Raw genomic sequence first — 24,666 nt, forward strand, 5'->3', positions numbered from 1 at the left:
AAACAGCTAACAAAACTGTTCCAGCTGGATTCTTTCAAGAGGAGCTCATCACTGTTGAAAACTCCAAGCTACATGCTACATGCTACATGCTACATGCTACAAGCTACATGCTACATGCATACAACTCCTAAAATTTGCTGCATATCAGCACTGAGTCACAATTTATACATAGGAAAAGCAAAGTACAATGAATAAAGAATTATATAAATATGCATATTCATGCAAGTAGTAGTTTGTGTTTCAGGACGTTATTAATCATTCCCATCAAAAATGATTTGATTAGCATAAAAAAAGAAATTCTTTAAAGCACTAAAGTGACAGAACTGGCCTTCTCATTAGCATTTAAAAATAGAAATAATATTTGTATATACCTTGGTCCAAGTGATGTCAGGACTTGGTACACCACTGGCACGGCATGGCAGAGATATGGGTGTTCCTTCAATAGTGCTAAATACCTGCGGGCCATACTGAATAGTAGGAATAACTGTCAAGAAACAAGGACAAAACATAGTAAATTTAACTTGTTTTTAAATCTTTATCAAATATTTACTGATTTACCTGGATGCATAATGAAGACAGTAGAGCATTAACTATGTGCTTGGTGGTCTCTGTAATTGTTTCACCAAATTAATTGTGTGTCTCAGCTGCAACTGGAGAAAGTCTACATTCAATTAAATAAACAGTATTTAAAATATTTGTTTAATCCACTTTACTCTTCCCTTTCCTGTTTACTATTTTAAATTTGTTGTGGTATTTGTTACAAAATACAATGCGCTATATGCATTTTTTCCACACTTCTTGTAACCTCTGTGATAAATACTTCAGTTAAAGCAAATTCAGCTTCACACCAACTACAGAAGTCAAATTAAAATGGTTCATCTGCATTAATAGGACTGACCTAATTTTAAGAACTATATCCTTGCTGCAAACTCTGCCCATATAAGTTGGTAGAATCTGGCAACATATGTCTGTAGTTTAAATGGAAAACACATTTTTTTAGCTTCCATTCATTGTGATTTAAGATCTGCCAACCCTTACTCAGCAGTTCCTGGCTGTAATGCAACCTCAAAGATAATCCTATTCATGAGAAGCGTTTGCAGACCTTTTTTTCTCAGGGTGTCTGGACTTATTCTGACAGAAAAAGCAGAGGTGAAATTAATAAATTTCTCTATGGCACAAGTCCAGAAACTGTCCCAGTTCCCGACTACGGCCGGGGATTTAAAATTGATAATGTTTCTGCAGTAAAATTAATGATTGTTCTGCAACCTTTTATCTCAACTTAAAGCCATTAACTGCTGATATGTTAAATAATGTCAAATCACTACTGCTCCTCTCACCATGGTCCTCAATGATAAAATAAAGCTTTGCCCATAAATAGTTTTAATGCAAATATAGGGTAAAAATAATTTGTTCTTTTTTTTTTTTTTTTACAAAATCCTAAAACAAATATTCATATAATATGATTTTTATGTTTAGAATTAATATGAATGAATGAATGAATGAATGAATGAAACTTTATTGTCATTGCAACAGGTGCAATGAAATTTTTTTCCAGTACAAACCCATCCTAAATGTAATGTGTAATATATATGACATATTCAGATACAGCCACCTAGAAATGCTGCTCCCATTTAAAAATGATTTATTTATTTAAAAATTATAATTGAAATGGCTGAATCTGTTTGTCTGTTTGCTTATATTAATGTCCCTGAGAATATACCAAGAGAAGACAACAAAAACTGACCTAGCATGACATGCCGTTCAGACACTCCACAAAGTAATTGAAAGAATACAGTAAAGATTGACCTTTATTTATTTTATTTTATGTTTTTTTTTTTACTTTCTCTTTCTTTCTTTCTTTTTACTATACTCTTGTCTGCAGGGTGGTTACAATACCGTGGACATTGACAGTAGTTGTTTGGTTGGTGGCCCCGACAACATTCTCAGCCAAACACATGTAGTCGCCTGCATCATCCAGCCGAACTCTCTCAATATGTAGACTGCCGTCCCTCCTCACTGTTACATACTGGTCTGAGGCCACCTAACAGATTGTGGTTTAAAAACATTTAAATAAATCCCAAGTTGCTTGCATGTAAGCGGTAAAACTGTAAACTGTTCTCACCAGGCCATAGTTGTGTAGCCACTGTCTTTCAGGCAGTGGATTTCCAGCCAGCAGCACACAGGGAAGAGTTACCTGCTGATCCTCAGTTACACTGAGCACAGCTGGACTCATCGCAATGACAGGTGAAACTGCAGATTGTACACAGCTTATGTAAATAATCCAGGAGTCTGACAGGACAATGACAAATTATTGAAAATCACATTTAATCTCAATGGTTTAGGCTGTTCATGAAGGCAACGGAACATCGGAGAGATGTGACAGATAATAGGATGTTGACGACCCTGACTGATATGCAAAAACAATCAAATAAAATAATAAACTAAATCTAACACTTTTACACACACATGCGCTGCATACACCAACGCTCACTTCCTAATTATTGTCCAGATAAAACTACAGTATATGTGGCTCTGCACTGGGCTCATGTATCCTCTGAGGAAGTGTCGTCAGTGTGGAAATGGGCCAGTAGGGAGGGTAACATGTCATCTGGGTGGGTCTGTAATTTTTAACCGTTGGCCTACATCTAAGGAATGATGTGATGATGTGAAGATTGAGACAGAAGCACTAAGATATAGACAGGTAGGGACTCAACAGACATTTATCCTGGCTTAGAAAATGATCTATGAACTTACTACAAAAACTCATGACTTTCTTGATTTTAACAGGGCTTTGTCTCTGAATAGCAAAGGTTTACAAGACAAAATCTTAGTTGAGCAATTTTTAATCAATTTCAAATGTTATCACAAGCAAACCATTCTCAGTTTCTCTTATCTGTTTTGTGAATTAAATGAATCAATCCCAGTTCATCTAATTTCCTCAATTCACCCTAAATTATGGTGCAAATATTATTGGCAATAAAATATGTGCAATTAGATCTAAACTGAGCAGCACCTTGACTATTAATGTGATATTATTGGGCAAATGTCCTTGTTTCTGGAAGTGTCAGGCTTTGATTCTTATCAGAAGTCAGGAGAATTAAGTTCTTTTGCAGAACAGGTTTAGAAAAGAAGCTCTCTAAAACAGTGTTTTGGGTTAGTTCTTTTCCAAACTGGAAAAAAAAGGTTTAATGGACTATGACTATGAGCAGAGAAACATGGAAAACCTGCAGGACTGTGGCCCTTGAGGACCGGAGCTGGACACCCCAAACTTAGATGATGACTGACAATCACATAGGGGAGGATAATGTTCTTTTTAGCTTTTCATCAGTTCTCGGTAATGAGTGTGGTCTCAGTGTGGATTCTACTGGGAATGGTTTGGGCCTATTTGTGCTTTTCACCCATATATGAGAGAAAATAGGAACAGAAAAACACTGGAATTCACCTTGAAGACACTCCTATCTGGTGAAAACGAAAAGGAGCACTGATTTTGTAAAAAACAAACATTGCATGCGCTGGCCTTACCAAGTCCAGTCACAGTGATTCTGGCCTGGGTTTTGATCTTCCCAAAGTGGTTTTGAGCCTCACAGACATACACTCCCTCATCCTCGACCCACAGATCTGACAAAAAATAAGGAACATTAGAATGTGAACCAAGTATATTTTTCTGTTTAATGTATATGCATATAACTGATAAGCTTACTAATGATATGCAGTTCTCCCCTCCTCTGGGATATACTGCCATGTATGCGTGGTCTATTAAAAAGTAGGGAGCCATCTTCTCTCTTCCAAGTGACTTGTGGCTCAGGATGTCCTTGGACATGACATGTCAGGGTCACATTGGAGCTGATGTCCATGGCCACATCTGACGGCTTGTGAGTGAATTTGGGTGCAGCTGGAGTAGTCAAGGTTAAAGAGAGCAATGACAGAGAGGAAACATTATACAGCAGATGGAATAAATTTAGTATTCACACAAGATTTATGGACCTCTAGGTGTTTATAGTTGCATTTGTTACTTTTGAACCATGGGTAAGTGTCCCCATACATGCTAATGAATACAAACCTGTGTAAATAAAAGCCAGACCTGTTTAAGTCTCGGACTGTTAAAGGCACTATTCATGAACTGCACAAAATGAGCCGTTGTATCATTACACAATAAACACAGCCATCACACACATCATGGTTCATGGTTAACCTGTTAAGACATGAAACAACCTTTGTAGATGGGCACTAGCAAACACATATATTACATAAGGTTTTAATTATTTTAGCCTCTAAATAAAGTGCTGCCAAGATTCAGTCCTTGCATTTGTCTTTTCTTTTTATAAAAAGACACATCATCTTTAGTTCATCACATATGGCCACACATTGTCATGGTTTATGGTTTCGGTTCTGACTTCATGTGTTTAGTTTTGGTCATGTTTCTAGTTTTTGTTCTTGGTTTTTGGTGTTCGGGGCTTAGTTTTGTGTTTCTTTGGTTTCTGTTCATTAGCGCACCTTGTCTGATTGCTCATGCACGTCACCTGTGTTTAATTTGACAGTCTGTGTATTTAAGTTCTGGGTTTTCAGTTACTCCTTGTCAGATCTTTTTGGTTAACTCCCTGTCGTGTGTGGTTCCCTGTCCTGGATTTTGGAAATTAAACCCTTTTACCTTTACCTTTACTGATTCTGACTCCTGCCTGATTCTGCCTACATTTGGGTCCTCACCTCCGCTGCCATTCATGACACACATGGCATCTATGAAATTCAGCTAAGGGATCCTAAGGGATGCAGACTCCAAAAAAAAGCTGCAACAAAGAACTGGTAACCCACTGAAGCTCTCAATTAGTTTCTGCTAATTAACTTTTAGTTCAAATGTATTTTGTTAAAGTTTTTTGTTACTCTCTCCATAATAATACATGCAATTTTGTCCATATGTTAAGCTAGATAAATATCTAATTATAAGCATTAATTACATAAAACACACTTTGTGCTTCAGAATAGAAACAAAGTAAATTCTCAGGACATCCTGGTGGGAGTGCAGATGGATTTGATTAAACTGTTATAGCAGCCTGCAGCAATCTTAAACATAAATAAAATAGTAATTTTATCATGCTTAACAAAGTTTGTATAAATTTTACCTCCAACATCAAGAAAGATCTTCCCTGATGACGTGCCAGCAGCGTTGACAGCCACACAAGTGTAATCTCCAGCATCACTAATCTGGGTTTGCTTAATGATGAGTGTCCCTCCCAATCTGTCCACCTCCACCAGGGATGAGGAATGCAGCTGAACATTACCTTGTGATCAGAGCAAATATAAAAGGTAAGATAGCTTGGTTTTGAAAAATAAGTCAAGAAATGAAATGATAATTCAATCATTGTTTTCTAGATTTGTTTTGTGAACTTTAAAAGCCTTCTCTCAGCTTTGAAGGTGTTACCTTTGTACCACCAGATCTCAGGCTGAGGGACTCCAGATGCTGAACAGGCCATCGTGGTGGTTTCTCCAATGGCACTGAGAATCTCACTTAATGCCACTGTCACAACAGGAGATTCTAGGATAAAGACATTAATGAAAGATCAGCACCATAGAGACATCAAAGGCTAAAACTAAATCTTGAAATAACTGTCTGTACCACTCACCAAGATATGTGAGGGTGGAAGTCATTGTGTCAGTACCAGCTTGGTTGCTGGCCAAGCAGCCATATACTCCTTCATCCTTCCTCTCCATGTTTCTTATGACCAAAGTGCCGTCAGGAGTCATCCTGTGTCTGGAAATGACGTGAGATTCACATTTCAACTTTATCCAGGATTTTTATGAGTATACGTTTGAGGCAGGAGTCATGGTTGTGAGGGTATCAGGGGGGTATTACTGGTCCTACCACTTTACATTGAAGTCTGAAATACTTTTTAACCACCGATTACTGTCTGTGTTCATCCATTCTGAGGCAAAACATCATATAAAGCTAAAATTTGAGGCTCAAGTGGCTATTACACTTTTCCCCCTAAAAATAAGTTTATTAAAGCAGCATGTCAATTTGGCTGGAGATCACAACAGCTTTTAAGAAGAAGTGTGAGACTTGCGTACATTCCAGCCATTATTAGCAAAATTTATTGACTATTTGGTTATCATCACCTTCCAAAGAGCAACTAAGGACTTTATACCCTCCTGCTAAGGTTAGCTGGAACAACCCACTGAAGTATGACTTAAACATACCTATAAATAATTAAATAACTAATTTTGCAACATATTTCAAATACACATTCAATATATTAATCTAAACTACTCCCCAGGTTTACTCCAAAAACTCTTAAGCAGGAAAATAGGCCATCTTCCCTCTTTTACCTCCCCCGCCCTGCCAAGAAGTGAGTACTGCCATTACTTTGCCAAGCATCTTATTTTACGCACTTTACAAATAGAACAAAGTAATAAGTAAAAAAAAAAAAAATCTGAAAATACTAATTTAAGTCCTCTGTTACACAGGCATGATGGCCAATCCTTCTCTGAAAACATATACCAAACATTTTCACTTTGTTCAATATTTCATGAATCTATTAATTCATCTGTGTGCTCATTAAATTAAACTCTGCCAATCACTCAATTAATATTAGTACGAACAGTTCAGCAACAGATGGTGATGGAACCACAGGTCTCCATCACAGCACTATTGAACTTTTGACATCCGTTTTGAATCCTGTCTTTTCTCTGAGGTCTCTCCAGCCAGCAAAAGTCTGTCCTATGCTGCCTCCTGTCTTTTCTCTTGCTCTGTGATTTTCTGTCTTTCTTTTCTTTGCTGAGTCAGCCATGGTGCACAGCCAATGTTTTGATATAAAGTTGCATACATGTGATGTGGGGCTGTAAAGCAAAATGCAGCTAACACATGAAGCCTCGGGTTGGAAAAAGAACTTGTGAGGTGCAGTTTTTCAACCGTGGGCTGCTGCAGGGCAAAGACAGCCACAGGAATGTGCATATTGATCTCAACTGTGCCATTAAAATGAATCAGAAGCAGAGTTTTAAGGTTGGAAACTGATGTAGAGTTGCTTTAAATGTGCAACATGAAACTGTTTTTTACTCCACAACTTTAAATCTGGGCATTATACCACATGAGCAATATTATTGATGTTCTTTGTTTTATAGTTATGTTAAAAGTCCACCCAAATTGTCCTTGTACCCTGTGCAATAACAGTAAAGGCTAGTTTATTTTTCCTAGGGAGACCTTCAGTAGTTTGTTGGACTTTCTCCAGGGCAACAATGACTATTTGTGGGAAACTGATGCTAAAGAACATGAAGAACATGGTTTATTTAGATTAAACAAATTTTCTAACAGGCAAACATGTTTGTACAGCCAAGAAGAAGCATGACTTTCAAATACCAGGATGCCTCTTATTTCACATAATGTTGATGGATTTTAAAGCTATTTATCTTCTTTAATGATCTTCATTTCTGTTGCAAGGAGATCAAAATCCAACACTCAACATGCTGAGTACTTGATGACTTGATAACAGTTCAGTACAACCTGTCCAGTTGTTAGTACTTTACATGGTAAATATTAAAAAAGTGACTTGAAGAACAACTATTAACATTACGGCACTCATTGCCTTCAGTTTAAAGAAAACAATAGTTTTATAGAAAGTAAAAGAAAATAAGTAAAACAAGCCCTCAAATGTCTGAGTTATAGAATCCAAAGACAAGTGTACAGGTGAAAGGAAATGAACCCACCTGCTGGATGCCATGATGAACATGTCATTGTGGGTCCAAACTCGGCTGGGTTGAGGAAAACCGCTGGCCAAGCACCTGATCCTCACATCATCACCCATCATAAAGGTCTGATTCCGCGGCTCCACTGAGACCCGTGGTACCTCTACAGGATAAGCCACAAAATACCAGATTTTCTGGTGATTCACCAGTTCAGTCACATTGCAATTCAGTTACTTAGCTCTCTAAAGATAGATCAGTGATAACACTACATCCATCCATTCATCCACTTTCTAATGCTTATCCGGGGTTGAGTGATGGGAGCAGCAGCTTAAGCAGGGAAGCCCAGACTTCCCAGCCCTACCACTTTTTCTAGCTCATCCAGAGGGACCCCTGGGCAGTCCCAGGCCACCTGAGAGACATAGTCCCTCCAGCGTGTCCCGGATTTTCCCCAGATCTGCCTACCAGTGGAGTGCACCAACAACACTTTAGCAGGGATGTGTTACACTGGTACACTGTGGCTGGTAAGGGCAAAACAATATTACTTCAATTTTACATTGTCACGATTTACACCACAGAAACCATGTTGTAATGTACAAAACAAAAATACAATGCCAAAACATGTTTACTAAGGGCAAAACAACTTTACATTTCAGAAAAAAACAACTGTGCAAAACGTAAAACACTTTTACAAAGTTCTGAATACACTGCCGAAACAGTTTTACCATCAACAAAGCAACTTTACATTGATGCAAAATTTTCAGGACTTCAGCCACATGCAAACCCAGTGTCACGGTTTACATGGTTTAGCACATGCATCCTGATGGTCCCGCCATCTCTTCGCCAAACATCATTCAGGAATGTCCACAAAACTCACAAAAAGGAGTTTTCCTCTTTAGAGAACAGCCACAGAATAGACAATACATGTCTGCTCGATCCAGGTGATTCCTAGACATTGAGTAGTTTCCTGTTGGCACTCTAAACTATGTAGCCCCTCACGGCATCATGTCTTTGTACAGTTGTTTTTTTCTGAAATGTAAAGTTGTTTTGCCCATGCTAAATGTTTCAGCATTGTATTTAAATGCTTGTATACAATGCATTGTATTGTAAATGTGCTTTCTGACAATGTAAGAAGTGTCTCACTCTATGTAATGTTTTGCACTTACCATATCCATAAAATCTGTTCACGCTAGAGACTTTTCATCTGGCTCATTTAGCAGAAACTCATATATTTAGCATGTGTTTTCTGTAGGCTGTTCTAACTGATGCTGGGCTGTCTCCAGCATGTCTAACCACTCCAGCTTGAAGTGCAGCTTGTAGAAGAAATAATGTCCAAAAGAACTTGTAGATTGATTTTTCTTTGTCATTTCCGGTAACGTGACCTTATGCTTTCAAAATTGCATGTAGATGTGTCAGATCCGATTATTACAGTAATCTGATTACTCCCAGATAACTGACTTTGATTGTTAAGTAAATGCACTCAGTGTTTTATACAAAAAATTTGTTGAGAATGTCTTTAATACTCAAGAAAAATAGGTGGTGTTTCACAATTAGCTGTAAACAAATCGATATTGAATTGAATTGGATATAATCAAAATCAAAATAAAATCAGCTGTTGTGAATCAAATCGAATCACATCGATTCAGCTAAATTAGTGACGATAATCAACCCCACTAAGATGTCAGTCAAGAATTGAAATGTAAGGATTTCTTTTATTCTTTGGGAGCAGAAAGGAAACTTAACTGTTCATCTGTACCATCTGTAAGTGACTGTGTGAAAGTCTCTGCAGGTTAGATCGAAGAATGTGCTGATGCGATCGAGGTCCAGCAGTTCCAAGTTTAAAAGGTTAAAAAAAAAATCAAGTACAGAAGGTGTGAAGGAATGAAGGAATGCATAGCGTTACATACAGGTGCTCAAGCTTCAATCACAAGAGAAGTCACATTTTGAAAGATATACAGCACATTCACCAGATGCTGCCAATAAATAAAAACATCAAGCAACCCTCCTGATATATTACAAACTTGACTTAAAGACATTTAGAAATTCCTCAGCTTTACATCATATGGACCTTAATGTTTGTGACACCAAAGACTAAGCCGTGCAGACTGTACAAGAAAAAAAAGGTCAAATAAAAGGGTGTCAGAGCAACTTGACAAAACAGTTAATCTATTTTTACAGGGGTAACACTTTACAATAAAGGTACAGCTCATATACTTAACTAATGCTTAACATATGATTAACTAATGCATTAATTATTGCACAAGCTATCATGCTCATTATGATATAATGTTGATCTAAATGTGGATTCATGTGATTACATCACACTTAATGGAGCATCATTTGACGAACATTAATTCACTAATTCATATATTCATTGTGATGTCGACAAATTTGCCAGTTTAGACCAAAATATACCATTTAGTTCCATGCCACTGATTTTTTTTTAATGTATGACACACTCAATGAAGACGTAAAGTACTAGCTACTATGAGTACTATTAGTACTAGGTGCTTAATATTAAATTTGACGTGACTTTACTTTAGGGCAGTGGCTCCTAACCTGGGGTCAAGGACCCCCTAGGTCCCCCAAAGAGCACAGGGGGTCCCCAGAGGCTTAGAACATTCAGAGCCTTTGTGATTTATGTTCACACATTGTCCCAATTTTAAGACAAAAAGCTTTACGCTGTTAATTTAACTTTATCTCTATGGAAGGACAGGATTCAGCCAGAAAACATTTATGGTGAGAATGGCTTTTTAGTATTTGCATGAAGGGGGTCCTCAAGGGAAAACGTCTGGGAATTGCTGCTTTAGGGCACATTTTTATATTTAATTGATCATTTTAGCAATAATGAAATCTTAATGAGTAGTGAATAAATCCTTAATCATTAATACATGAGAATCACAGTGTGAAGTAAACATAATAGTTCAGAAATGATGGAAAAGTCTTATTGAGGCTGCATTTCTCAGTTTATTAGTTACAGCTGTGGTGTTTTTTTGATCAAATAAAAAAAAAAGAAGGATTTGCTTCTGATGGTAGATTTCTTTTTTATTTTTAAAGCAGCTGTTGTTGATTTGTTTTATTACACATACTCATGAACATGTCGGGTGAAATCCGGGGTTTTATGTCTTGCCTAAGGTGTCATGGTTGCTGCTCTGCTGGGCCTCCAGTCCCTCATCACGCTCATCTGCTCCACCTGTGGCAATCCTGATTGCTCACTCTCTTCACCTGCTCCCCTCCCTACTTAAGCTCCAGTCCTTGCTTCCCTGCCAGATGGTCAACATTGTTTTCCATTGTTGATGTCCCGCATTTACTCTTGTTTCCAGATTCCTGTGTTTGACCCAGTTACGGCCCTTGGACTTCTCTTGCCTCATTCCCTGTCGGACTGCTCCTGCCTTGTGCTCTCCTGGATTTTGACCTGTTTTGGAACGACCCCGGATATTCGCCTGCCCCAGCTAAGTTGTCTGCCTCTTACCCCCGTTTATGACTCTTGGCTTCTTAATTCTCTGCTCATTTGGATTGTGGATCCTCCTGATTGTTTCTGGAGTCCTGCATTACCTGAGGAAGTTGCCACCACTTCCTACTGGACCAAACCCTGCTCATCTCCTCCATTACCCGGTCTCAATAAATTACATTTTTGGAATCTATCACTGTGTGTGGCTGAATTTCCGGGTCCTCAGGGAGACATCATTACATAAGGACACTTTGACATGTGGATAGGAGAAGCTAGGAATCGAACCACTGATGCTCTTCAGTTAACTTCTTTAAGTGTGTCTTACATTAAAAAATTAAAATGAAATCAATGGCATGGAACTAAATTATATAAATTTGCTCTAAACTGGGTTATTTGTCGACATATTGATGAATATATTAACGGTGAGTTAATGTTCAATTGGTCTTTTAAGTGTGAAGTGATCAAATGAATCCACACTTAGATCAACTGTAGTTCATGATAAGAAACAGGACTTCATGATATATCTGTATTAATTAATGCATTAGTTAATCTGAAGTTACGCATTAAGTATATGATTTGTACCATTTTTGTAAATTGTTACCTTTACAGGTAAAGTTTTCTCATCACTGGCCCTTCTTCTCACAAGATCTGAGGGAGAGACACCTCCAATTTCAGATACAAATAGATTCTTCAAACTCAACTCTGCAGGCTTCAACTGTCAGCAAGAAGCCTGTTTTTAAAACTCCTATCTTCACCTGCTCCATCCTTCCTTTTTTCCTCCTCAACTCATCTGTCTTCACTCCCTCTCACGTGGCATCTTCCTCCTGTCTTGACTTTCTCCCTCACTCCCCTCTTAACCATTCCTCCCTTTTCTTAGAGATAAATCACATCAGCCTGCCTAATTAAAAAAAGTTTAACTATCACATAAACCAGTAATCAAGAAAAATAACTCATACAGTAAAATAGCTTTTTATCAGCTTCTGCAACCTCTCTTCTATCATGTTGTGCATTAAAATAAACTCACAATTCAGTTCTTCTCTATTCTACTTTATGTTTTCCAACAATTTCATCAACAAAAAATGACCTTATTTTAACTGTAACCAAACTCTGTTTTATGAAACATCCACCAAATCCTATTTTATGACTGATTAGTTGTCTAATAAATACATATAACCCACACCGATGATATATTTTCGTTTTGAAGAAGAATCAGTGGAGACAGAATCCCAACATCAAAGTAACTTACATTTAGACTTCTACCCAGCTTATTGTGGACATGCTCTCAGTTTCATTGTGCTACAAACAAGTGGTGTAAGATGCCATCAAACTTGACAGACCTGACCTACTTCAAAGTGAGGCTAATCACTAGGATGGGACTGACCAGGGGGTAATTAGGAAACCCCCACGGCCTGCTAACAGCTGTTTAGAGAAAAAGAGAGATTGCTGGAAAAAAAAAAAAGCTAAATTCAAAGAAGTTGGAAGAATTGTCCCTAAAAAGTATAACAAACAGGTTTAACAGAGTGATAGTAAAAACCTTGAGGAAGGTGCATAAAACAAATGAAGCTTCAGTGAGCAACATGTGGATTCTAAATCAACTTCTGAGACTGGATATTATATAGCAAAGTAAATACAGGATGTTCTTTTGGACCATGTAAAACAAAGTTATTTGCGTCTTTATAGCTCCTGAATTCCCCGCAAATCGGTTCTGGCTGAGATCATATGCTAATAGCAGCTGTAATACATCCACATTTCCTGGCTGATGCCCTGTGACACCCTGTCATCTGTAGAAAAAAAGAGTCTTCCTGATTCGGTGTCAGCAAAGTGTCAGAAGCAGGACAATCAGAGCGTTTCAGAGATTTAAAAAAAAAAAATCCTCACTGAAGTGTTGCCAGAAGTGCTTTTTCACACGTCCCATAAAGATTTAGAATTAAAGAAAGAATTGTAGGGAGCAAGGGAGGAAAGAAGGGAAGAGGCATTTGGGAGACAATCATATATCTGTGAAGGTAGATGGTTTTGCCAAGATTTTCTTTTCTCTTCAGTGTAAATCACAAAGAAGCAGCAGGTACACATACACAAAATTAAAGCCACACACACACATGCAAGTACAAACAGCACACACTACATGTGAAAATCACTTAAACACTTAAAAAAGGAAAAGGAAATTAAGCCCAAATTCTCATTTGATTTACACTACAGATTCATATGAAACATGTGATTATATAAAAATACACTCCTCACCTTGCACAGTGACATAGATCCGGTCTGCAGTTGCGCCTCCTTCATTTGCAGCAATGCACTCGAACCAGCCAGAATGATCCGGGGTTACAGCGGAAACCTGCAGCGAAAGGTTGCCCAGGATGTTTACCCGGGGATCGAGGCGGGCGTCCTGGCCTCCTCGCAGCCAGGTGATGTTGAAGTTGACAGTGCTAACAACGTGGCAGGTGAGGACAGCGCGTGAGCCGGGGGAGACGGTGACGTTACCCTGGACTGTGATGGCTGGAGGAGGCTCTACAGTGTGAAAGGAAAGTTGTGAACATGAAGAATTCAATGCGCCCATACAGAATTTTAAGTCATGTTTGTTAATTTGAGTTAATTAAGGTTTAAATGACTTGCAAGTCAAGTCATACACAAATGAGGTTGAAGCAGATGACCATCCAAAACATACAATGCAATACTTTTTTTTAGCTAGGAAACTTTTTATGAATTTATTTATTAACTTTTCAAGGTAATGAACTCTAATATTTTGTTGGACCCCCTTTAGATTTAATTTACGGCTTTAACTCTGGCACTCATTCACTGTGGGAGAACGTCTATGTGTGAAAATTATGTCACATGCTCCCTGAACCAATCTTTTACAATCTGAGCCCAATGAATCCTGGCATTGTCATCTAGGAATATAACTGTGCCATCAGGAAAGAAAAAAATCCATTGACAGAATAATCTGGTCATTCAGTATATTCAGGTAGTCAGCTGACCTCATTTATTGGGCATAGACTGCCCCCGCAGGCTTGTACAGTAGGCACTAGGCATGATGTCGGCATCACTTCCATCACTGTGGAACAGGATAAATCTGGACTCATCAGACCACATGACCGTCTTCCATTGCTCCAGTCCAGTCCTAATGCTTCCTAGCATATTGCATATGTGATTTTTTTCCAATTAGCCTTGCAGATAAGTAGTTTTCTCAAGGCTACACAGCTGCTTTCTGCATGTGGAAATGCTTTTACTTTCACTATTAAGCATAGCCATGAGTTCAGTTGTTGTTTTTTTTATTTGTTTTCACCAAACATTTAAGTGATCTGCAAACACCATCATTCCAAATGTTTTTTCCCAACCACAGTTCTTCCTGAAACAATTGTTCTCCTCTATCCTTCCACTTTTTAATAATGCTTTCTTTGGTTGATGGTTTGATCTTTCTGAAACAGATTTAAATCTTTCCCACGGCTGCAGAATGTGAAATGAGAAGCTACTCACTGCATCAGTTAGGGCTAAATAACTTACTGCCAGCTGAAACATAATCATCCATGCAGTGGGAGGCGATACCTATTTTCTTAGTTAAATCCAGGTGGTGATTTTTCTTTTTTGGAGGGGCAGTGTATGAATACAGCTATAACGAATTGGATTTGATTATAGGATTAAACTGGACTGTATCTTGAACTTCTTTGGAACTGCTGCTATATAAATAAATAGAACTGAATTTAATCAAAACTGTAGGATGAGTGCTGGAAATTATAGACTTTATTTTGATATAAATATCATTCAACAGCATAATGATTCAACCCCTACTGCATAAAAAATCCAATAGTATGGGTGTCGAATAATTTCTCTGGCAACTGCATATAGGATTTCATAAAAGTCAAAGTATGAACAAAACACATTTGTCAGAGGGGAAGATCTGTTGCTCACATGCTCTTGCTTTTTATCCAAAATGTTGAAAAAACTCATACCTTCAGCTTTGATGTGTAGTCAGTTTTTTATTTTTTTTTGGGGGGGGGGGGGGGGGGGGGGGGGGGTGCAGGGAAAAAAGGAATGAAGAAGAAAGAGAAGATGTTGGAAAGAGGATTCCTTTTTATAAAGGAAGGAAACTGGATATTTTAACATTGCTCTTTGGGGTTAGGATGACATAAATTTGACAGCTGAGTCTGAGTGTGTGTACATGTGTGCGTGTACAGAAAATGTATTTATTGAAGAGACCTGTTATACTGTTAAACTGGTCCACTGGTTAAACTATGTAATTGTAAAGAAAGCTGGTGAATGAGTTACCCTTATCAGCTATCCAGATCCCTCTTCCTTTCTTCTGTTTCGCAAAATGACTTTTATCCTTTTGCTCTGTTTTTCTCTGCCTTCTACCTTTCTGCTTGGCGTTTGTCTTGTTGATGAAACTCCGGTAAATTCCATGGAGCAGAAACTTTTTTGGAAAGCAACCTGACTGCATTCATGCTCCTGATGTGTCCTTTGTCATCTCTCAGAACGGAAAAGTTTCTGACTGGAAAATAGATGTACTAAAGAGGATTTTGGAACAGGTAAATTTTATTTAGCCCTGTGGTGAGACTGGAGATATAAATCAGTACATGACCTTCCTGGTTTTGCCTTGACAACACGATGATCGCAAAATCATCACACACCCAATTTATTATCCCGATTAGGACTTTCTGCGTGAGCCTGTGAAGAACTATGCATTTATTAGTATGAAGAGCAGTATCTTTGGAGGTTTTTTAAAAACATTACAGTTCAGTTTTCTCCTGGTGCACAGCTTTTAACTTATTTACAAATAGATACATCATCAACTGGTGCAATTTCTGCAGCCTATTTCTTTACAAATCTTTGTCAAATATGATACCACAGACCGCATGACACAATCGCCATGAGGCATGGATTACAACATTATGTTGCCGAATGTTCCATAAAGTTACATTAATTCTGCCTTTGTGCAGTTTCTCTGCATGAGGTCTACAGTAAGAGATGTCAGACTATATAAAATCCTACCCATTTCAGTGGCCACTTGGATTCCAACCATCTGTTCCTGTGTGTGTGTGTGTGTTTTAACCTTTTGAGCATGACATAAACTTAATCTTGCTGCACCATTTCACTCATGGTATGTTGTGTTTTTAATATGTGTGCGTCTTTAAGTGGTATTTTCTAACCATGATACAGGACATTAAATGTAGTGATGTTTTAAACTGCTCACTGCTCTGCCAGCAGATCCATCACAGACCAGTTACACTCACTGACAGTCTAATGTTTGCCAGCTCATGAGCTTTCCTAACAGTCCTGGATCATTAAAGGTAGTGATGGAGAGCAGCTAACCATGGTCTTTTAATTAATATAAACTACCGTTCTACAGTGAACTAACAACAGTCGTTTTTTTTTATGATTTTTTATGAGTTAATTTCCTAGTTTGACTTCCCCACAAGATAACATCCAAAAGAAATGTGCAGATAAAGTTGCCTGTATCCTATTGTACAAAGACAGTCTCATAACGTCTGCTCACCTGATACATCCAGGAAGGTGCGAGCTCGTCCCGTTCCAGCACTGCTGATTGCAATGCATTCATAGTAGCCTTCATCCTTCAGAGTTACCTGGCCAATTTCCCATGATGCACCATCAGACTCGCTGCAACCACAAGAGGCACAGGGATGGTTGTGTATCTTCGATATGCGAAAAATAATGTCTGGGCTCAACATTAAGTCATAGAGATTTTGCAGTTGTAAATTAATGTTTGCAAATAATTTGTATTTGTAAATCAAGCTTGTCACTCTGTAAAACAATCTGCCTGAAAAAAAAATCAAGTTTGCAAATGTACAGAAAAGGATTTGCATGGTTATAAAAATGATTTGTATTTGTGGGGGAAAAAAAGTTATTTTGCAAAAACCCTGTTCACAGATGCAAAGCTCAAAACTGCATGCGAGACTCTGAAGTTATGGTCTTATCTTTACACTTCTATCTGATTGGATGGTGACAAATCAAACTATCCAATCAGAGAACAGACAGTTTCCCGTCTTTCTGCACCACTGCAGGTTCTAAAAGGGGAGTAGATCAATTTTAAAGACTGGCGATGGTGCAGCCAGTGGTTTATTAAATGACACTGGGTGCGACAATTTCTGTGACAAAATGAATATGATGAAGTTTGTAACATCATCAGACAAAACTTAAACAACACAATGTTGCACATAAGTGCAAAGATTGTCTATTAGTAACAGACATCGCACTCTAACATAAACCAATATTATTCAGTCCAAGACTCCAGCAGCAGGTGCTTCGGACTGTCTTTCTCTCTGCAAACCACCACTTTCTCTTCCACCCGGTCGCGCTCCTCCAGCAGACCTCCATGCGCCGCCATAACTATTTCAACAGTGTTTGGATTCCAGGGTTGTATAAGTAACAGACGTACTCGAGCCTTTGTCCATGTTGAAACTCTACTTCCTGCCTGCAGCGGTGCGGAAAATCGGGACGCTGTCTGCTTTCTGATTGGATAGTTTGATTTGTTACCATCTAATCAGATAGAAGTGTAAAGGTATGGCCATAATTCACCACCACCTCAGAGTCTTGCATACAGTTTTGTGCTTTGCGTATGTGAACAGGGTTTTTGCAAAAGAACTTTATTTTTATTTTCACAGATTCAAATCTTTTCATATCTGAAATCAACAATGGAAACCTTTTTCTGCACATTTGCAGATTTTTCAGGCAGATTGTTTTTACAGGGTGAAAACCTTGATTTACAGACCCAAACTCTGAAATTAATAATGTGACATCTACTTGGTCTGTTACTAAGTTTTCTTTTCATCTGATTAAATCCAGTCAGGTTCAGTCACATGGGAACAACACATTGTAATAGTTCTTCCAACTAAAACCTGTTATTTTATTTATTTATATATTTTATCTATTTTGTTTCATTATTCTGACTTTTTACCAGCTGGAGATGTACGGTTTCAAAGCTGTGACAGATATTAAATAGTGGATGTCAGAAAATTAGATGTACAAGCTCTTCCGAAACTAAATCCTGCAGCAGGAAAGTGATCTGTTTATAACGTCTAGCTGGCCAGGTTTTACTGAAATGATGTGCTGAAGTGCTTGAAGGATGGCTAAGCATATACTCAGGTCATAAAAAAAAAACTATTAAACTGTGTTTGCCTTCACATTTAACAGAAAAGTAAAGGCCATTTAACAGACCTTAAACTGATGCATCCACTCATCCACAGTCCTCCTCACCTGAAGAGTTGGTCCACTCCAAGCTGTCTTCCATCTCTACTGAAGCGCAGAGTGAAGGGTATCAAACTCTCAACCTGGCATCCGATAGCCCCTCTTTGGAGGTAGTAACCATTAGTAGTGGCTGGCATCACCACTTTAGGTGCATCTAAAAGGAATTCATTGTAGGAAGACAATAAAGTTACCCACTTAGGCAGCTTAAATAACAATGTGCGGTTGTTGTTGTCTTCATCTGCATGTGATTCACTCACTGGGTGTAATACTAGAGAAAGAAACACTGGAGACCCTCTGGAAAAGAAAGCCATCTCTGTCGTATCCTGTCACCCGCAGGAAGAAAGCGTCGTTGGGTGGGATGAACTCTGTGATGTTCCAGAGGTTGTACGGCTGACGCTCAGGGTAGTAACGGATCGGCAAAGTCTTAATAACTTCACCTGTTATTGTGAGGAGCTCTAACCTGTCAGGCCGAGCAGGAGGGGAAAGTCCAGTGGTGTTCAGAAGGATGTGAGTGGGAATACCTGGAGAGTTAAGATATAAATTCTCTATACTTCATTGTCCAAAAATATAAGTGAACAAAACAAAACAGACTGGAAAGAATAGTGTTCCTCACCTTGAACTGGTCTACTGGATGTCATTTTGAAATCCAGCGTGGGTTTTCTGGAAAACCCAGCTCGGAAGTCAATGGTGCTGAGACCTGTGATTCGAACTGAGTGTCTTCCTTTACTAGAAGCCTGATTTAAAATTTAAAAAAGGTATATCTGTAAGTTATTTGTCCAAAACTCCAACTTGATGCCACATGATGACAAGTCTAATGGAATAAAAATAACAAAAACAAAGAGAAGTCATTGCATCAAAAGCATTGCTTAGTGGTCTAATGACAGACACAGCTTTAGGACTGTTGTGTAGTACCTTTTGTATGCCAACAATCCCCACATGTACAGACAAGTTACCATGAGTAAGTCACTGTTTACTGTCAAATATCTCACACCTGAGCTTATAAAACATCCCCAATTTAGAGATGACCCATTTGCTCTGATGCTCATGCTTCACTTAAACAAACACTATCACTATAATCAGAGAGGATAATGGCTCACGTGGTCTTCATCATGAGGAGGTCTTTTGAAGCTTTGCAGAAACAGAGACGGAGTAATTACTCTGAAGTATATGTTGGTGAGAGGTGGAAACTCCTCACCTCAGGTAAAAACGCCTTGATGGCACGCAATCCTGAACTGTCATTTTCTGTGCAATTGCTTTAAATGAAAGAGAATGTGCTGATTCTCTGTCTCACAATGATTAAATTCTACCTAACATAAACATATCAAACATGTCTGTGCCATTCAGTCAAGATATGGTATAACTCCCACCAAACTAGAGGTAAAACTTGTACTTATTGAACACTTGCTGTTGTCAAAAGCATCTTTGACTCAACACCATGTTTCAACACCGGAGGACTACCACAATATTCCCTGATCCACAGCTACCCCTCCACTGGTTCAAACAAAGTAAGTGAAGTAGGGCTCAGCCAACAAAGAGAAGTCAGCCCAGTCTTAAACATCATTGTCTTCCATCATTAAACACAATACATTTGGTGGCCATTAAACCTGCCTCAGTGGGTGCCATAGAATTATCCCATCTTTAGTTTGTTGTAAATGAGGTTATAATTAAGGGAGAGGATCTTTAAAGGTCAAGCTGTGAGCCAAGCAAAGAAGAAGTACTGTCATTAGAGCTGCTAATTTCCTGATTTCACACCCATATATACAGACTGACCTTTTCCTGACATAGCATGCCTATTGGTAGCATGCTAGCTATGCATCAAGATTAACAAGATCAACAGCATTAGATCAACCTACATTTAAAAAACACACTGCATAAAGAAGATGACAAGCACAAGAAGTAGAATATAGATGCTTGGTCTGAATAAAGAATAAATTTGAGTAAAAAAAAACTGTAAACTGCATTTAAAGCGGAGTTAAATTCCAGTAAGAAATGACCCAGAAGTGAAAAGCATGAAGCCAGCTTTTCGTGCACACCAGCATGACAACATGTAATAATTTCTGAATGAATACATAGGACTACTGTTTAATTTTACCATAATGTGAGGCAGCTTACATGTAACTCCTGGCCCAAGATTTAAAAAGTGCTTTTGTCTGTGTTTTGCAAATGAGGAATAAATAATTAAATTAACCATTTAAGTAATATAATGATGAATGACAATGTATTTTGCATCACGAAGGACACAGTAGGACTTAAAGGGATAAATTATCACTAAGTGTAGAAAAGTGAGGTATCTAAGCATAGCATTTGTATGGTACACACTTAAGTCTTTACCATATAAGGTTCTCTGTCCTACATACTGGATTGACACAAGAACATGCATTCTATGCAAATGGGCATCCTATAGGCAAACTCTATGATTGGAGGACACAGGACTGAGCAATTTTCTTTGTTTAAACCCTATATAAGACAGAATGACACATCAAGTCTTTAGGTCTTCGTTCTGGCTTTGGGACCTCCAGATTTTGCTGCAGAAATCTGTTTTGATGTCTGAACTTTTGTAATAAACTTCTTTTTATTATTCAAGTCAGCGTCCAGAGACGTTTTTGCCTGAAAGACAATTTTTCCACATCTGATCAAGATACATCAAAAGCTTCAAGAATTATGAGTGAAACATAAAAGTGGTGATGATGGGATGAACATTACTACAAAATCCCTTTAAAAGCAGATTAAAAAGGGCCAAATTCCTTTTCACACACAATCTATGGCTTGAACGCCACACTGGAATTTCATGGCCCATTAATGTGACTTAAACCCAGCATGGCAGAACAGCCAAATCCCTCTCAATTATTTATCCACATTTCTTTAGATGCCCTGGGAAACACTGCTGCAGATGCAAAGAAGATAGTCAAGAAGCCAGAGAAACTGGTGTAGGAAACTGAGGCCGAATATGAATTTGTTTCTGTTTTTTGTTCCCTCTGGAACAGGAACCTAAATGATTGTTTTTGACTGTTAATTCTAGATTTACTGCATCACAATTGTTAGCCTTTATCAGCTAGTCAAACAGCAGTTTACATCCATGCCTCTGCCTTCTTCCATTTGTAATATAAACTAGAACCCTCATAATATTAACTGCACACAGGAACACAACACTTGTAGAGGAAATGCTGTGAACTTAAAGTTGTTCATTCGAGACCTTCCCTGTAAATCAATTAGCTTCTAACACAGAACACAGCTCTGCAGAAATGAGAGAAACTGTCCCCCTCGAGGTCCACAGAGAATACAGAGGCTGTCGAGGCCCCATCAACAAATCACTCAGGTAAAAATGCTTGTCATTTTTTAACATCTGGCTTCGACAGTGCAGGCAGTTAAATGACTGACCTGTTTGGGATTGTACTGACAGCAAGGTGCCAACAGCTTCAGCTGTGCAGCAGGAGTGCCCTGACAACGATGTAACAGGCTGTGATGACAACAGTGGCCTTGAACATACTTTATCTTCATCTATCAGGACTGTCGTAAAAATCCTCTCAGAGTTCAACTGTGTCTTTCTGATCATGTTGTGGTTGGCTGACAGATGCTTTCACCAGACAACATAGAAGTTAAATTGATTACGCATCATTGTTTCTCAACATGCTGCAATTAAACTGAAGAACCTTCCTCAAGGGAATGACTCCCTCCTGGCATGTGAGTTGTGACCTCATTACAAGGTCATACCACTAAACTATTTGCAGTCTGTCCCGCCAACAGACAGCTCAGCTGTGGGAATTTAAAAAAAACAGCAATTTTACATCTCTCCAGGTAAAGAATGGATTGTTTACCTTGATAGACCACATCCCTGGTTGTGGGTCCTTGATGTTGACCACCTTGGCAGAGTTGGGAATGTGCAAGAGCTCGGTCAGGCCATCATTGTTCCCCATAAGCTTCCCTACAGGCCAAACACGAACACTGACACAATTATTTACTTTTTCTGCAGCTTTGACTGATACAAATAAAGCTTTACCGCTTTTTGTAGCTTGGTTGCAAGTTAAACATAAAATATTGACATCAAAAGGGGATTTTTAAAGATGCAAGACATGTTTTACACAATAGTGAAGATTCTGTAAGTAAAAAAACATGTGCACACAGTCCAGTGTATGGATCCCAGATGTTTCTGAAATCTGTACTGTAATACAGAGAAAAATGCAGTGTTTTGATGTACTCAAACTACCTTTGTGCTTTACTTCAAGTCCTGTAGTTATTGGAGTCCTAGAGTTTGCAACTTATTTACTATCTCCATCAAACTAAGTTAAATCAGCCTAAAACAGTTGAGTTATAGCATATCTAAAAAGACATTTAATGATTTTGTGAGCATCTATGCCATGTAAATAATAAAACTACATGTACAAAATAAAACTTTTTAAGAATCTAACAATATTACTGATGGCATATGGTAACATATATCATACCCTGGGGGGTTTTAATCTCGATGTCAGGTGCTGGGCCGCTAAGAGCCACAGTAACTTCCTTTAGGCTGGGGTCAAAGGGCATCTGCCAAGTGTTGCTGACCTGACTGAAATGGTCAGTGGACAACAGATGGACTTTCGAGGACTGCACCGCCTCCTCTACCCATTTAAGAACCTGTAAAGATGGGAAAAACATTTAAATAGCATGTCATTTATTACCCAGACATGTGTTCTCTCCCAGTTGCAAGCAAAGACATCCTCTCAAGTTCCTATGTTGAGACTTAAACAAGTTAAGTCTCTAACATTCTCCACATGTCCTGCCCCGTGCTTCCTCTCTGTGGCCATTGGGAACCCAAACACTACTGTGCAAGACTCAGACGCTACTCAAATGAGAACAATATGTGAGAGACCAGGTGTTTGAAATGAAAAAAAAGTTTTGAGAAAAAAAGAACTGAACTCACAAACAAAATTTCAAAAGATTTGATACAAAACTACATGACATTACCATAAAAGAGTGATGTTCATAACAAGAGAAAGAATTGGACTACTGCAGTCTAAAAGCTGTTTAACATAAAGATGCCTTCTGTTGTTAGTAAGAAATCTTATCTTGAAGTAATAAAACAGCAGAACATTAAAATTTAATGATGTTGCTCATTTCACAGTCCGAGATGACTGATTTACATTTCTTGGAGAGTTTAAAAAGAGTGTTGGTATGAGTCAATCAATGAAATGTTTCCTGCACATCAGCTCTGGAGCCCAGATTTGAATGTGCTACAACTAAAGTCATGAGAGAGGTTGTGAAACATTCACCTACCACCTAATTTCCACCCATTTAAAGGAAATCACAGGACATTTTCAAAAGATTCAATCACTTCTAAAGAAGCAAAGTGAGCAGATGCAGCCGCATATGTATATTACACAATACTCTTACCTCATTGACCTGTTTCTTGTCTAGATGGAAGACTTGGCCAGAGCTTGTAGATGCAATCTCCTCATATGCCTTGTAACCAATGTGGGTCCTATCATCGCAGTCGCCAGTCAACACAAACACCACCTGCAGAAAAAGGAATAAAAATGTGGCCTCTGCTATTCAGAAAAAAATACATTAGATAAAGTGATCTCCCGACCTGTGATTGTTTCTGTTGAATGAGCTGCAAGACGTCGTGGGTCAGCTTGTAATCTTTAGAACGGGCATCTGTGAAGACGTAAATGAAGGAACCTGGCAAAGAGATCTCCAAAGCAATCTTTATGGCACCAATACTCATCTCTGGACAGTCACCACCTCCCTAAGAGACAAAAAACAGGATCAATCAAAAGTGTTCATGTACATTTACACTTGTGTGAGTTTTTTAATGTCAAACAAACTGTTTTTTAATGTAGTAAATTATCTAAACTAATTTGTGCAGCTTATTTAGTTTTAAAGTCTATGACACAATGGGATCAAGCATTAAATCTGTCTCTACCAAATGTATACTTTTGTGTAAATAAATGACGAGCTTTTGACTTAGAAGCTTTTTTTCACCTGTGTGCTAGGACTTTCGGCCACATTGCAATCTGTTTAAGCCCCTTAAGATTTGCAGAAGTTCTTTTTAAAATGTCAGATTTCAGCTAACAAAAGGTTTTCACAGATGTTTACTTCTTCAGCTGCTGTTGTGAGAAGTAATATACTGTATTTAAATTAACTGGGTTACACATTTTCTTCTTGAAACCTTGTTAAACTTGTATAATGTATGGGATCCGTGGGGTTTGTGGGTTCAGGTTTCAACTTCTTTTCAGTGTCTTTTGATTACTTAGTTTCTCGTGTTCTAGTCTGTTATATCTTCTAGTTTAATTAGGTTTACTTAGAATTTAATATTATCATTGCTTTTATTTCATTCCAGTTTAGTCATTTAGTTAGGTTTTTTA

At 38.3% G+C, this 24,666-nt stretch overlaps 1 protein-coding gene across 1 annotated transcript in view; it reads right to left on the reverse strand.

Annotated features, from left to right (window-relative positions):
- hmcn1 (hemicentin 1) overlaps positions 1-24,666 on the reverse strand; it is an 86,140-nt gene that overhangs the window by 42,886 nt on the left and 18,588 nt on the right. Inside the window, exons 3-20 of the mRNA XM_042006958.1 lie at positions 23,889-24,047; positions 23,693-23,815; positions 22,765-22,936; positions 22,138-22,244; positions 18,936-19,056; positions 18,580-18,843; positions 18,332-18,476; positions 16,614-16,735; positions 13,361-13,630; positions 7,696-7,837; positions 5,619-5,746; positions 5,417-5,530; positions 5,118-5,276; positions 3,701-3,892; positions 3,523-3,618; positions 2,123-2,250; positions 1,897-2,041; positions 372-484 (exon numbers count right to left, since the gene is read on the reverse strand). Coding sequence (XP_041862892.1) covers positions 372-484; positions 1,897-2,041; positions 2,123-2,250; positions 3,523-3,618; positions 3,701-3,892; positions 5,118-5,276; positions 5,417-5,530; positions 5,619-5,746; positions 7,696-7,837; positions 13,361-13,630; positions 16,614-16,735; positions 18,332-18,476; positions 18,580-18,843; positions 18,936-19,056; positions 22,138-22,244; positions 22,765-22,936; positions 23,693-23,815; positions 23,889-24,047 — 2,700 coding nt within the window. The remainder of the gene's footprint in view (positions 1-371; positions 485-1,896; positions 2,042-2,122; positions 2,251-3,522; positions 3,619-3,700; positions 3,893-5,117; positions 5,277-5,416; positions 5,531-5,618; positions 5,747-7,695; positions 7,838-13,360; positions 13,631-16,613; positions 16,736-18,331; positions 18,477-18,579; positions 18,844-18,935; positions 19,057-22,137; positions 22,245-22,764; positions 22,937-23,692; positions 23,816-23,888; positions 24,048-24,666) is intronic.

Source organism: Melanotaenia boesemani, chromosome 14 (assembly GCF_017639745.1).
Source record: "Melanotaenia boesemani isolate fMelBoe1 chromosome 14, fMelBoe1.pri, whole genome shotgun sequence".
In the NCBI taxonomy this organism is placed as follows: domain Eukaryota; kingdom Metazoa; phylum Chordata; class Actinopteri; order Atheriniformes; family Melanotaeniidae; genus Melanotaenia; species Melanotaenia boesemani.